At 41.7% G+C, this 16,249-nt stretch overlaps 1 protein-coding gene and 1 long non-coding RNA gene across 2 annotated transcripts; one reads left to right on the top strand and one right to left on the bottom strand.

The window, feature by feature from the left end:
• Window positions 1–35: 35 nt before the first annotated feature.
• Window positions 36–8,715, top strand: LOC102310486. Its single transcript, XM_042227325.1, has 2 exons — window positions 36–1,672; window positions 3,816–8,715. Exons 1-2 carry the CDS (start codon window positions 36–38, stop codon window positions 5,422–5,424), a joined length of 3,246 nt encoding a protein of 1,081 aa, XP_042083259.1. The 3' UTR covers window positions 5,425–8,715.
• A 1,019-nt stretch (window positions 8,716–9,734) lies between these two features.
• Window positions 9,735–11,197, bottom strand: LOC102307695. Its single transcript, XR_316829.3, has 3 exons — window positions 11,098–11,197; window positions 10,524–10,769; window positions 9,735–10,433 (listed from the first exon to the last, which is right to left on the bottom strand). It is a non-coding gene; the product is annotated as an uncharacterized LOC102307695 (long non-coding RNA).
• Window positions 11,198–16,249: the final 5,052 nt, after the last annotated feature.

Raw genomic sequence — 16,249 nt, forward strand, 5'->3', positions numbered from 1 at the left:
TTACAGTTCCCCGCATGGAACTTACCGCAGCAACCATGGCAGCACGCATAGACAGGGTTCTGACATCTGAATTGCAGCTTACGCTCCAACCATCTGTATTTTGGTCAGATAGTACCACGGTACTCAAGTATATCAGCAATCAAACAAGTAGATTCCGTACCTTTGTTGCTAACCGTGTGGATGTGATTTTGAAATGCTCCAGTCCAGAGCAATGGAGGTATATCAACACCTCACTGAATCCTGCCGACTTTGCATCAAGGGGGCTCCGAGCAGAGAGCTTCATGCAATCCCACACATGGTTACAGGGGCCGGACTTTCTCACCAAACCCATGGAAGAGTGGCCAGAAGAGGTGCACCCAGTTGAAGGCCTGACTACAGATGACTCAGAGGTAAAGGGTAACCTGGTGTGTGCTAGTACAATCAAGGAATGTGAAGATGTAGTGCTGCAGTTCCTGCAGTACTTCTCATCCTGGTTTAAACTTAAAAGGGCAGTGGCATGGATGCTTAAAGTCAAGAGCATTCTGCTGCAATTGTGTCGCAAAAGGAAGGAGTTGTGTGCTGTTAAAACACAACCTGAAGTCGAGAGGGATATGGAAGGTTTCAAGGACAGCCTGTTTCAAGGGGACACCAACAAGCTAACGGTAGAGAACCTTGCGAAGGCTGAAGAAGCAATCATTCGCTACTGTCAGAGAAAGACATTTCCTAAGGAGATCAGCGCACTTTCTAAAGGTCAAGGGGTGAAGAGGACTAGTAGTCTTTTCAAACTGAGTCCAGTACTTGAACAAGGCATCCTTAGGGTCGGAGGGCGACTCAGCAGAGCAGCACTACCCGAGGAAGCTAAGTGGCCAGCAATCCTGAGCAAGGATCTTCACGTCACGAAGCTTATCCTCAGAGAAATACATGAGAACTTGGCTCATAGTGGTCGCAATCATGTTATCTCCAAGTTGAGAACAAAGTTTTGGGTACCTGGTGCCAACTCTGCAGTACGAAAAATACTCGCTAGGTGTATTGCCTGTCGGCGTGAGCATGGAGTTGCAGGACAGCAGCAAATGCCCGACCTACCCCGAGACAGAGTTCTGCCAGATGACCCTCCATTTACTAACTGCGGAGTGGACTACTTTGGTCCGTTCGAGATCAAACGTGGTCGAAGTACGGTGAAGAGGTATGGAGTCATTTTCACCTGCCTAACCACTCGTGCAATACACTTGGAGATGGCAGCCTCGCTGGACACAGATTCCTTCATCCATGCTCTCCATCGATTCATAGCCAGACGAGGCCAGATAAAGACCCTTCGTTCTGACAATGGAACTAACTTCATTGGTGCAGAGCGTGAACTTAAAAGAGCCATTGCTGAATGGAATGTGTCCAAAATTGAAGACCACCTAAAACAACAAGGCATTCAGTGGACGTTCAACCCTCCCTCAGGACCCCATCATGGAGGGGTCTGGGAGAGATTGATCAAGTCAGTGAAGAAAATCCTAAACGTTACCTTGAGGCTGCAGACACTGGATGAAGAGAGCCTGCATACACTTCTGTGTGAGGCGGAGGCCATTATTAACAGTCGGCCAATAACCAAAGCGTCCAGTGATCCAAATGATCTGGAAGTACTCACTCCCAATCACCTGTTGCTGCTCAGGAACAAACCATCTCTTCCTCCCGGACTGTTCGACAGGCAAGATCTCTACGCAAAAAGAAGATGGAGGCAAGTGCAATACATGTCGGAAATATTCTGGAAACGATGGGCAAGGGAATATTTACCACAGGCAAAGGTGGACCCGTCCATCTCGCAACTTTTTGGTTGGAGACATTGTGCTTATTGTTGACGATACAGCCCCACGCAACTCTTGGATTACAGGGAAAGTAATCCATGCTATCTCAGACAAGGCAGGAATGGTGCGGCAGGTTAGGATCAAAACCAAGAAGAGTGTACTGGACAGGCCCATTACGAAGATTTGCCTTCTGCAGGAATCGGACTGAAGTAATCAACTGCAGAGACTGAAGTTTGTGTACTTTGGCTCCACAAGTGTAATTTGGTAATTGTGTAATAGAGTCACAATTAGGGGCCGGTATGTGGGAGCCAAGTTAAGATAGTTCATATGTTTTAGTATTTATATTTCGCTGTTGTTAAGCTTGTTTGTGTAATTAATAATTTTAGGAAATAGATGCATGTTTATGGTGGAACTAGGTTACGTAGTACCATGAATACATGTGCTTTAAGGACTTGTGTTTATAGTAAAATCCGGGCATCACGGATGTATGCAAATTAGAAATTAGTGCAGGCGGTGCGGGAGGGGAGAGAGAGAGAAAAAGAGTTAACGCGGCATAAGATATACGGGGCAGCAGGGTAGAACAGAGCCACACGGTTTTCCTACCGTAGTAGGTTATTTTGTTGAGGACAAGTTAAACCTGACCACTCCTGTAAGATGCAAAAACCGTGGAATAAATTTTTTGTTACATCTTTTCACATCGGAGTCCCGTGGAGTTCTTCTTCCTCTTCAAACTGGTACGCGAGTGAATCATGGGAAAACTGGTCTCACGGCTTACAGAGCTTCGTTCAGCGTTATGTCTGAACTGATATATTGGTGAAATGACTTGAATGCTGTGAATGAAGGCCTAACATGCTTACATACACATAAACATGAAGTATAATTTCTAGGGTAAAAGTGAAAGACATCTTGCTTTGTCTCTGCTTGGCAACTAGTGATCCGGGGTCTACAGGAAGCATCTGGAGGAGCCAGACAACCATATAGGGAAAAATGCTGTTAAATATGGAAACTTGTTGAACTGTCATTAATTATAACCTATATATGTGATGTTTTGTCTAACGCGAGAGGGGGCGTTAACCATGACATAATAAAACCATGCTGAAAGTATGTTTTGATGGGAGATCGGTGTTGGCAATCTAAAGCTGTGTATCTTTGCACACATGTGTTTATTAAAATCATTGTTTTGACGCACTTGGACCAGAGGTCGTTTGTCTCTCACCTCAATCACGAATCGGGACAACAGTATGTCAAAATGAAAACATAACTGAAAATTCAGACACGTGAGGTTGTGCTGTAAAGAATGATACCAAAAAAGGCAAAGTAAATAGTTTTTAAAGGTGAAAAGAAGAGGGAAAATTAAAAGTAACGCAATAGTTACTTTTCAAGTAATTAATTACTTTTAGAATCTGGTAACTCAGTTGTTAACTCAGTCACTTTTTTGAAGAAGTAACTAGTAACTATAATTAATTACTTTTTCAAAGTAACTTGCCCAACACTGCTCCCTGGTGAATTTGATGTGTTGGTCCACCGAATTAATGAGATCCGTGAATTCTGGTACGTCCTGAGATTTGATTTTCACCCAGGTATCATCTAAATACCTGAATCATTGACTTGGTGGTGTTCACTCTTTTCCACTTCTTCCACATACAAATTGGCCACGATGGGTGAAACTGGGGAGCCCATGGCACACCCACGTTTCTGCCTGTAAAACTGACCCTTGTATGTAAAGTAGGTGGAATGACGACACAGTTCCAAAAGCAAACACACTTGGTCCATGCTGAGAGTGGTCCTGTTGCTGAGGTTGGGGTCATCTTGTAAACTCTTACGAACTTTTTGTTTATCTGAACACATACGTGTGTGTGTGTGTGTGTGTATATCTACATATATATTCGTATCTGTAAATGAAAATATATGTAGTGTGTATATATTGATTTTTGTTTTATATGTCTGAAACAAATAAAGATACAATACAATACAATACAAAAAAAAACTACCTCCAACGCTTCCGTGACTGGGATGCAAACGAAGAGAGATGTAACATCGTACAAGACTGTGCCATTGTCCTAATGGTTTTGATAGATCTGCCTGTATTTTATTGGAAAAATATTTAAGGAATTTGTATTTCTTTTTAACCACTTTGTGGATCTCATGTTTTAAAGGTGTGAAGCTGTGGGATGACAGCAGTCAAGAAGAAAGAACAGAAGAGCAGGACCAGCCTAGTACTTACTTGAATGTCATTAAATCTGATTCTTTTAAATCCAAGTCCTCTCTGCTGGATGTTGATTCTTCCATGAAGCTCAGTGTCCTGTCTGGAATGGTTAAAGTTGGAGGATCAGCCAGGTACCTGCTTAATAAGAAGAAGTTTCAACATCAGAGTCGAGTCACACTTCACTACAAAGCTACCACCAAATTCAAACAGCTGACACTGAATCCTCAGAAAATCAAGAACATTAAACTAACAGATAATGTGAGGAGTTTGGCAACACATGTAGTCACAGGAATCCTTTATGGAACAAATGCTTTCGTTGTGTTTGACAGTGAGAAGTTGGATGCTAGCAGCATTCAGGACACCCAGGCTAGTATGGAAACTGTGATAAACAAGATCCCCTCATTTAATGTTAATGGGAAAGTTGACATCAAGCTGAGTAATAAAGAAAAAGCTGTGACTGATAAATTCACCTGCCAATTCTATGGAGACTTCATTCTTGAAAGCAACCCTGTAACATTTGAAGATGCAGTGAAGACAGTCAACCAACTTCCAAAACTACTGGGAGAAAACAAAGAAAATGGTGTCCCACTGAAGGTCACACTGATGCCACTGAAGGATTTGCATCTCAAAGCCAAGATGAGGATTGAAGAGATCAATCCTGGACTTGTTAGAAAGGCTGAAGATATCCTACAGGATCTCCATAATGTGGAAATAAGATGCAATGATCTGCTGGAGGACATAGTGGTGAGAAGCTTTCCACAGATACAAGAAAAGTTGATCAGATTCAAGAAGCTCTGCGAGTATTACAGATCTTCACTCCAGCAGACAATGGCTGAGAGACTTCTCTCCATCAGGGAAGGTAAAGAGGATACGCAGAAATTAGTGAAAGTGTTTGATGACAGAGACAAGTCACCTTTCAGGCAGGAGAGATTAATCAAGTGGATTGAATATCAAGAGAAAGAAATCAACAACATCAGCTGCATTGTAAAAATTCTGCAAGGAATAAAGATCATCTCAGATCAGTCCAAGCTTGAAAGAGAGGTGTTTAATTCAGAAAAGGAAGTTCTCTGCTTTGCTTTCACCTCCCTGAAATCCACTCACCCATATCTGCAGAACATGTCTGACTACTTTGATAAAATGAAACTGGGCAGTGGTAACACTCCACCTGCCCAGGATCAATGGTATTTCTCTGATGGTGTAAGAGCCAAAATGATTAAAAAAGCAAAACTTCTGAAGGATAGCAGCAGATTTTATCACCTTGTAGCAGTCATTGGAAATGACAAATACGAAGGAGCAAGTATCTACCACTACAGGAAAACTGACCTGGTCACTGATGATTTCTTGGGGCCTGATATCAATGAGGTGGAAACTGTGAGGGACAGAAGTGATCTGATGTGGTGTAAGTACTTTCACACTTTTTCTTCTCCCTTCTACCAAAGAATGGTTTAAAAAATTTTCCTCAATAGCGTGATTGGTTACAACTTTAACTGGTCACAGGATCAATTTTGGAATGTTGATATCTATCTGAAACTGTGAAGGAAAGACCAATGGTAGTAAAAAATCAATAACTGACTTTCCCTTTTGTCACTTTGGGGTTAATTCAATTTAAGTTTAAGTAGGCTAAGACCCTACAATAATACAACATTGCAAACCCCTATAATCAGGTGACCCCACTGAGCATGTGCAACAGTGGGAAAGAAAAACTGCCTGTTAAGAGGAAAAAACCTCCAGCAGAACCAGGCTTGGGGAGGGGCGGCCATCTCCCGCAACCGGGTGAGGTGAGGGGAGAAAGACAGGCCAAAAGACACGCTGTGGAAAAGAGCCAGAAATTAATGATAACCAATAATTAAATGCAGAGAGTTCTATTAACACATAGAGGGTGAAGAAGAATCACCCAATGCATCATGGGAATCCCCCAGCAGCCTACACCTATAGCAGCATAATTAAAAATGGAAAATTATATCAGAAAGTAAATGCAGCTGGTTCTCCATGTATGTAAACACAGAACCTCTCCACTCAGCATGGCACCCGCCATGAAAAGTTTTTAAGACTGACAGATTGAATACATGCTGGTTGTATTTAATAAAAAAAATATATTATATTTTTGTCATTTTTGCTCCTTCCAGACCTCCACAGTTAAAGAGGACCATCCCATATTTTCGCATAAGATGCAGTGATGAAAAGTATGAATTGTAATCAAAGGCAGTAAACTGTGAAGCAGAGTTTTTAAGGGGGAGAAACATGCATATAAAATTAAATCCATCATCATAATTAAAGTTTGTACAAAGATCTTAATGACTAGCAGGAGAGAATCGTGATCTTCCCTTCAGTTCTCCTGAAAGTATTTCTTCATTGGATCAGAGATTACAAAGACAAGCTGAGTGTTAGAGTTATATTTTTGAATTGTCATTTGTACTAACAAACATAATCATATATGCTTAGAGGTATATAATCGATTGTATAGTGATAGAAGGTCTGATCCTTAGTAGTCTGCAAAGGCTCTGTGTACCATAAAAAGAGGAGTACGTTCACTCCTTTTTCTGAGTGTTCTGGCATACCACACATATCCTAAGGTCATGAGAGAGGTTGTACCATCTCTTTCTGATAATATGGTATAGTAACCACATCTGTATCTGTTTAAGTATAAGAGCCTTTTGTTTAGATGAACTGCAGGACTCCCCAGCGCCAACAGGTCTGAGGAGCCTTCACAGGGTCACCCTTTGACACACACACGCATACCTACACGTACACACAGACTGGTACTCTTTGTCCACATGTATGCCTGTTTAAGACGTCATATGTCATATGAGTGACTGGGGTTCAAGCGGTTGGAACAGGCTTGGTCTCGGTAGTCTTCCTCGTGCACGAGATCACACAAGGAGCTCTGGTGTTGTGTGTGTTGCTTTTGCCATTGTAGTGGATTGTCTTGGTTGTTCCAGAAATAAGTTTGTGCCTAGATAAACCTATCACTGAGGTTTGAGGACAGAGATTAAAGAAGAGTCACTGACATCGTCATCAATAACGAAAGTGATCAGGTCTTGTTCTCTCCATCAGATTCCCGTAACCTCACCCTGGATCCAAACACAGCACACTGTGAACTCGTTCTGTCTGAAGGAAACAAGAAGGTGAAAAGAGGAAAGACACAGTTATATCCTGACCTTCCTGAGAGATTCAGTAAGTTACCTCAGGTTTTGTGCAGAGAGGAGCTGAATGGGCGCTGTTACTGGGAGGTAGACTTGAGTGCTTCCTGGCTTGCTGTTGTTTCTGTAGGCGTTTGCTACAGCCAACTTGAAAGGAAAGGAAACAGTGACATGTGCAAGCTTGGGTACAATGAAAAGTCCTGGAGTTGTAGTTGCAGGTATCTTCTAGGCTTTTGGTACTTTGTAGTACATAATGGCTTACAAATATACATACTCCCTGATGGCTGTCCCAAACTAGGAGTGTTTCTGGACTGGCATGCAGGAACTCTGTCTTACTATGTCGTCTCATGTAACAAACTGAAACACATGTACACCTTCAGAACCAGATTCTCTGAACCTGTTTACCCAGGATTCAGACTCTGGACTTTGTTTACAATCTCTGATGAAGATTCAGTTTTGTTGTTGTAGCATGTGAGTGCCATTTAGAAATGTAATATAATACCATAACTGTAAAAACACAGTGTGAGCATACAGCAGTTTGTCATTGAGAAAATTAGGCCCTAAAAACATATTTAGTTTTTCATTTATTTGGAGACAATCATGTAATTTAAAAGTATTCAGTGATATGGTTGGGAAGTCTTAGTATTTTAGACTTTGAATTAATGTTTATTGTTACACACCTCACGTTTGATTGTTATCCTTTAGTTTGTTGTTTAGAGTCCTCTTATGGTTTTAGGTTCATGGATAGGTTTTCTTGCCTCTATTTTTTGTTTTGTATTTTTTTCACTGTTGTTTCTATTTTTTGTTTAATTTCTGCTTAATGCCAGGACCCTATATTATAAAGTGATAACTCACTGTTACAGGTTTCACTTACCCTGACATTGGAGATCAAGATAAACGGTCACACAAGGCTGGTTATCACCTCACAAAGTGAGCCCAGGGTCCACCCCTTTAATGTATCACATGAATAAGTTTGTGGTACCAGCTAATTTAGCTAATGCAAATACTGGTGTGCCTTTGCAAAAGCCTGCATCAGGTATGTTTTTATCCACACCTCACCAGGTCAGGTTAATTGGCAGCTCCTTCAGTGGACGGCTGCAGCACCCACGATGTGGGACGGAGAGATTTCGGAGGTCTTTCCTTCCTACTGCTGTCAGACTCCACAACAAAGACTTTGCAGCTGACCAAACACACACATCCAAAGATGTGTAATAGCACAAAGTGCAATTCTATTTTTCTGACAACATTGTATTTTATTTTGTTGTATATGGTATATGTATATGGTATCCTATTTATTCAATTCTATTGTGTACAGTATCTTATTCCTATTCTATTCCAGTGTTTTTTTGTTCTTAATTTTTGCTCTGCAACATTGCACTGTCCACTTTCTGCTGTAACAAAACAAATTTCCCACATGTGGGACTAGGGGCTGCTGAGGGGCATAACCGTGCAAAGAGCAGTAAAATACATAACAACTTTGCATTTTATACAGCATTTTTCAAGACCCTCAAAGCACTTTACAATTCCACTATTCATTCACTCTCACACTGGTGGAGGCAAGCTACAGTTGTAGCCACAGCTGCCCTGGGGCAGACTGACAGAAGCAAGGCTGCTATCTCTAAGTAGGTGAAGTGTCTTGCCCAAGGACACAGAGAGACAGAGCATGGGATTGAACCAGCAACCTTCTGGTTACAACAGGAGCTTCCCAACCCCCTGAACCACAGTCACCCACATTCCAATGCTGCTGTTTATTTCTAAAGGTTGTGAGATCACTATATTATCTTGTGCCATGTTATACCTTTAATTAAAGATTGTGAAATCATTATGTAGTTTTAGGTTACATTATACTCACAACTTAGAAGAAGGTGATAACTATTAGATTTATTAGACTGATTTGTATTACATTAGACTGCTGATTTATTGTGAATGAATTACATTCTTGATGGTCCTTTATACTGCTGATTTATAAAGAGAATACAGTTTGCAGAGAATCATGGGCTTATTTGTGTGATTAGAAATAACAGAACATACTGCACAGGAAGCCAAGGTAATAACTTAGGCTCGCTGAGAGAGAAAGAATGTGGATGTTTAGGTTTTATGACTTTGGAGTGGGGGTTAAACCTATAAGAATGTGAGAAAGGGTCAGACATTTTGAGATCTGGCGGACACCCTGCTGTCCACATCTCCTGTCCGTATGTTTATGCTCAAAGTGTTGTATGGAATAAAGAGATTGTTGATTGAACATTTATACACCGAGTGTTGTTCTTCTTTCAGCCCAAAGATCAAAGAATTGGGATATTCAACACTGTACATTAGGGTCCTAATACATTTAAATATCAAAGCTTTATGAAGGAGATCTGGAAATAGCAAATTAAAGTGAAACTAATTTGATTGGGAATCAGGGGTAGGCAACTCCAGGCCTCAAGTGCTGGTGTCCTGGAGGTTTTAGATGTGTCCATGATCCATCACAGCTGATTTAAAGGGCTAAATGACTCCTCAGCATTTCTTGAAGTTCTCCAGAGACCTGGTAATGAACTAATCATCGGATTCAGGTGTGTTAACCCAGGGTGCGATCTAAAACCTGCAGGACACTGGCACTCGAGGCCTGGAGTTGCCTACCCCAGGATAGGTGTTCTTGGTGTGTGTTGTGTGTTATAGCAGTTGCAATTCCAGCAGCATAAAAAACTGAGCAGCAGATTAGAATGAAGTATTCAAATATTTATACATTTCCTAAATTACCAAATGAATACATGGAAATTTACATGACAATGTGACAACAAGTTTGTGCTTCCTTCAGGGATGTTAGTAAATTGTGGCTAAAGAAGAAGTTGCACATATAGAATATATTCCCCTTAATATATGCTGTAAATAGAAGAATCAGTGAAAACTATCATGGCTGTGGGAAGGCAGGCAGAAAATTGCAGACCCAAAAGCAGGACTCACGGAGGCAGACGTAAAGTCAAAACACACAGCTTTATTGTTGGATAGCAACCGAACAGAAAACTAACTAAACTGAGAATACAAAACAAACTAAACAGGTGGGCGAGCTAGCAAACCGAACACACAGTGTAAAATGAGGGACGACGCAACACTGAACTAAGAGAGGCTCTGACATAAAAACACAGAAGGCTAATGAAGAACGTAGAAGCAGACAGGCAACATAGCTGATACTGAACATTGTACATACATTGTTTAGCCCATTGTTCCTTCAGTGGTGATAGTTTCAGTCATAATGCAAATGCATTAAAAGGTTGGGGAAAGCTGCAGTCAGCTGAGACTGAAGAAGTCACCTAGATCAGTGACGAATTGTTTCTCCCACTGAAAATGTCCAGATGAACAGAATCAACCTTTTAGGTCCATTTTTTTAAAAAATTTTTTATTAAAAACCCTAAAAGTTAAAACACATACCTGGGTTAGGAAGCACTAATGCTGGGACACCAAAGGATAATCAGAGACAGCAACTATACCCCTTGAACTGGACATGTGTGTGCTTAATAAACTGGCAAATTACAGCAGGATATTCCTATCCTCGGTCAGAAGGCACAGGTGACTTATATGATGAAAGAGAGGGTCCACAGCAATGATAACTTGGGTTCCTTTAATCCAAAACATCTTCAGAAGTGAATCCGTGTGAGTATATGTATGTGTGTGGTTCTGTAAAATAACAGAAATTACAATTAGCAAACAATTAAAGTCAACCAAACTGGTCTAAATAATACAGAAAGGGTTGAACAGAAAAATCTAATTCGAAAATGACTAAACACCACCCCCTGGTGGACACAAATGAGCCCATTGCACAGGGATAGACTCCATCTTTACTTTGGGCAGCTCAGTTCACAAGGGTGGCGCCATTTTGGTCATATCAACATGAGTAACTACGGTGTCTCGTAGCGACATAAACCACTGGCAAGCATCCCACAACATACAGGGGTGAGTATAGGATGAGTTACAATCATAGAAAAAACAAGTGCAACGCGCTTACTTATCATTCACACCCAGGACACATGTTCAGTACAACAGCCCAGCTCGACCAGCGCTATCACGGTGAACCAGCGGAAAACTCAGGATGGGAAGAATGTACCATCTTAGCAGTAGTTAGAGGGGGTGCGTGGAACAGTCTATATACACAAATCACAGGGTTTTTATACACCCCTTCCTTCCCTTTCCTAGAGTTTTGTTGCTTTTGTCTCATATGAACTTAAAATTGAATCACAGCATAAGTTACCATGGCAATATACCCTCGTAAGAAGCGAACCAACTTTGCAGTACAGAAAACAAGGGAATAAACTTGACGTTACCTGAATTTGCCATTATCCTTTGTTGTAGTGCAGGCCTCTACACTTTACTATTCCCAGGGTGTTTGAATTCTTTTATATTTTGCATCTTCAATTTGTATCAAAACTTTAGAATTCTTAGTCTTAATGCTTAATTTCTTAATTCTTTAGTTACTTTCTATACCGGTTTCAGTGTGGTGTTTAGAGTTGATACTCATATTCGATTCTTGGCTTTATTTTGGGGTCACCTTGTGACTTGCTTTTAGTTTTATATCCTCCATGTGACAATACCAGATTTAGTTCAGTTGTATAATTTCTCCAAGTGTCACCACTCAACCCTCATTAGCCTTATGTGTATAAAGACTAGCACTCTCCCTTTGTCAGTCTGTGTTCTTTGCCTGTTTGTGTATTTATGACTTCTGGATTCATCCATTCATTCCCTGTTTTGGATTTTGAGTTTCTTGCACTTCTGCACTCAACTCCTTAAAGCTGTTTTTTGTGTTCTTCAAGTCTGCTTTACGTTTCCTGCATTAAGAGACTTTGTGGCACACCACAACATTCAAATCATACTTCTATCAAGCACAACCTGAATTATAGTGATGTGCGGATTGATCCTGAAATATCGATTCCTCCGATACCAGTCATTTATGTTCTAGAATCGATTCTCACATTAAAATATCGATATTTTAGTAATTTAGGGTAAATTTGTAGTTTATCATTAACAAGAACACAGTGGAAAGAAACTATAACATTGGATTGTCTACATTCAAAGGAACTACTTCCTCTTCCGCCTTTCATAGTCATGTGCGAAATACGGCTGTATAAATGTCTGGCAGCCCTTGGCGCGCGCACTCACAACAATGGCTGAGCGTAACTGTGTGGACGTATTTTACCTCCACAAACAGCTGAGACGTGGTTTGCGATACATGTGGCAAAAAAGTGAGGTGTTGTGGCCATACTTGCCAACCTTGAGACCTCAGAATTAGGGAGACATTCAGAAGGGCTGTTTGGGGAGGGGCGTGATAAATACATTTTACAGTGTTTATTTATCGGATAAAATACGTTAAATATCACCGTTATTATTGGCCTGCCCGGAAACTGCCCGGGGTGTCCAAATTCAGAGGCTGCTTCCACCTGAGGACCCGGCCTTTGTGGTCTAAAGATAGCCGGGTAGTACATCGCGAGCTCCCTCGGTGGAGTGAAACTCTGCCGTCTGCTCGTTGCTATCTAAAATATAACTGGGCGCTGGCGTAAACTCTCCACCGTCTCACACTTTGTTTAATCAGTTTTCTGTTTGACGTTTATTCAGCTGTGTGAAAACCCCGGAGTAACCCTCCCGAGGGATTAATAAAGTTAAATTTAATCTAATCTAATAACTTTAATCTCAGCCAAACCGATTTACTCAAGAACAAATAAAACACTGAAAAAGCCAAACAATAACATTTTGAAGTTATCAAAGTGACTTATATATCATGTTTAACCCGAGTAGAGGGGGTTTGAAAACGATGTGTCGGTCGGCTCAGATGTTTGAAGTTTACACAGCTACATTCTCACCTGAAAATATGTTAAACGTTTTTTTGCGACCCAGAAAGACAAATGAGAGTAATATTAAAACTAAGTAGCGTTGTTGGAAACTGGAATTGGCTGGGCCCGCTATGAATTCTGCGATATGGTTTTTCAATTTTGTTGTCCGGATGGAAAATCGGGAGAAATTCGGGAGAATGGTGGCTCCGGGAGATTTTCGGGAGGGGCACTCCCAGAAAAATCAGCAGGGTTGGCATATGGTTGTGGCAACATCACTAACCTTGTCAAACACCTCAGAGTAAATCATATCACAGAATATGAGGCGCGTATGTTTAGACAAACTGAAGAGGAGGAGAGGGACAGGTGTTGCTAGGGCGAGACAGACATCTCTCACGGTGTTATTTAGTGCTGCAGGCAGGCAAGGTGTTCAAATAGCGCACAACTTCAGATTTTTTGTTTCTATATGATGAACTCTGCATTATTAAGTGATAAGAGCAAGTAATCTGATGTCCTGTAATCATTATGACGCTATAATTTGAGATACAATAAATAAAATAAGTTTTTGTACAAAGTATCGGTATCGGATCAGTATCGTCGATACCACCCTGAATATTACTTGGTATCGGATCGGAAAGGAAATCAGTGGTATCGCACATCACTACTGAATTATCCATCCATCCATTCTCTTCCACTTATGTGTGACAGGGTAATTGGAGCCTATCCCAGCTGACATATGGCAAGAGGCATGGTACAGTCTGGACGTGTCACTAGTCTGTCGCAGGGAAGAATGTACCTTATCTTTGTATTATTTGTGGATTTAGTGTTTTTATAATAAATGCCTCATTTGTTATTGATAATTTGATGATCAGAGTTTTGACTTCATGATTCACTTTTGCATCAGGGCGTGTGTGTGCACCAATAAACTGATTGAAGCCTAATTAACATAAAACATGAATCATGGATTAAAAATTAATTTAAAATCTGTATTTAGTGTAACTGTGATTAATAACAATTCAAATAAATGTGCTGTTTTGCTTCATTCATTTTCTTTGAAAACAAGATATTTTACATTTTATTCTGCAGATTGTTTCTGATTTAACTAATGATCCATTGTTATGCATATGATACCTAGTTATTGTTATGACCCAAGATCTTGTGGGTCGTGTGTGTTTGTGTGTGACTCCTCCCACCAGAGGATGGTTGTGGGTTTTTCTCTCTTCTCTTCTCTCTCAGGTGTGGATATGATTGTGTCTTAATGGAGACCAGTGCCTAGTGAGTGGTTGGATTGAATTAATTCCTGTTCCGGGATTGATTAACTGGATGATCACCAATAAATGGTTGCATAGCACCTTGGAAAGTATTTAGTTTTTGCTCTTTTTGCTTGTGTGATCTGTGAGTGGGGAGGGTCACAGTGGGGGTGTGCTGGGAACGCGCCCCGGTTCGCAAGATCTTGAACTTCCACCTCTGGCAGAGCTTCAACAGCGTTCCGAGGGAGACTGGGGACATTGAGTCTGAATGGACCGTGTTCAGTATCTCCATTACCAAAGCCACTGCACTGAGCTGCGGCCGGAAGGTAATTGGTGGCTGTTGTGGTGGGAGGCCCCGAACCAAATGGTGGCCACCAGAGGTGAAGGGAGCCACCAAGCTGAAGAAGGAGTCCTACCAGGCTTGGTTAGCCTGTGGGACTTTGGAGGCAGCCGGTAGGTATCAACAGGCGAAGCAGAATGTGGCGCGGGCAGTGGCTGAAGCAAAAGGGTTAGGGGCAAACAAAACGGGGGCTTTGGCAACCGGGCACCAATACGCAGGCCATCCTTGCTCCCGGCTCAAGGAACCGTGTCCCTCACTTGTTGCCCTGAAAAAGGGATTCTTTTCACATCCTGAGTCTGAGGTTTCTGGAGAAGGGAGGGAGGGAAGGAGGGGGGAGAAAGAGAGAGAGAGGGAGAAGAGAAGGAGGGAGAGAGAGAGGAGAGGGGGGGGGGTCTAGGGTCATCCCGGATAGGGCTAAAGGTGGTTAGGTTTAGGATTAAACTCAGGGTTGGGCTTCAGGGATAAGGTTAAGTCCAGCATAGGGTTAGGATGAGGAAAATAATACCTTCTCCGGGAGGAAAAGGAGCGTGCGCGGTTCATCCCTCCTTGCAGTCCTCTGTACTCGTCCCAGAAGACTTGGCGGCAACATTGGCGCCGACGGCCATAACGCACCACCGTCCAGCCGTCTTCCATGGCGTCCAGTCTTTTTTTTGCTTTCTTCTTTTTTTCAAAAAATAAAATTTGCTTTCAAAAAAAATCTTTATATTTTTAATGTGAACAAAAAACGCTTTCCAAAATGTGGAAAGGAAAAAGTCACGTAAAAAAAAACAACAACAAAGGAAGGTGTGCCAAAAAACCTGTTTATTTAAAAACAAACACAAAAAAACACAACATTTCAACCATACACATTCTTCTGGTGTGGCACACAGAAAACTATTTGCTAGGTTAGCTGGCAATAGTTGGACAGGCAGAGATGTGCTCTCATTGAGCGCCAAGTGGAAAGGGGGTTGGGTGTGAGTAAGTGAACAGGCCGCCAGCGAGCTGGTAACCTGGCGTGCACGGGCCATCGATGGAGCTGGGTGGTGGTGTCCCTGCCCTTTAGTGCATTTCTTCGCGATGTTTCGGCGCAGTTTCGCCTTCTTCAGGCTCGCCCAGTGTGTTTTTGTCTGTTTGTGTTCTGTTCTGCCTCTCTTGGCTTTTATACTTTCTGTTGACTCCTCCTACTTTTAGGTTTAAAAATTCTTTCTTAGTTCCTTACTTGCTTTTTCCGTACTTTGTTTCCTCTGTTTCTCTCACTTGTTTTTCTGTTTCTCTTTTTTGTTTTTCGTTCTTTATATTTCTCTTTGTTTTCATGGCACCCCCTGCTTGGTTTGACATCCCGTCCTGTTTCGTGTATGTGTTTTCTCTGTTTCTCTTAGTTTCTTTTCTATTTTTCTTTTAGTTGTCTTCCTATTTGACATCCCTTGTATTTGGCTCCATTCATCTTCCCATCAACTCTGACCAGCTTTCCTGTCCTTGCTGAAGAGAAGCACCCCCAGAACATGATGCTGCCACCACCATATTTGACAGTGGGGATGGTGTGTTCAGAGTGATGTGCAGTGTTAGTTTTCTGCCACACATAGCGTTTTGCATTTTGGCCAAAAAGTTCCATTTTGGTCTCATCTGACCAGAGCAGCTTCTTCCACATGTTTGCTGTGTCCCCCACATGGCTTGTGGCAAACTGCAAACGGGACTTCTTATGGTTTTCTGTTAACAATGGCTTTCTTCTTGCCACTCTTCCATAAAGGCCAACTTTGTGCAGTGCACAAC

Source organism: Haplochromis burtoni, unplaced genomic scaffold (assembly GCF_018398535.1).
Source record: "Haplochromis burtoni strain Fernald_Lab_line unplaced genomic scaffold, NCSU_Asbu1 Contig_254, whole genome shotgun sequence".
Lineage (NCBI taxonomy): Eukaryota > Metazoa > Chordata > Actinopteri > Cichliformes > Cichlidae > Haplochromis > Haplochromis burtoni.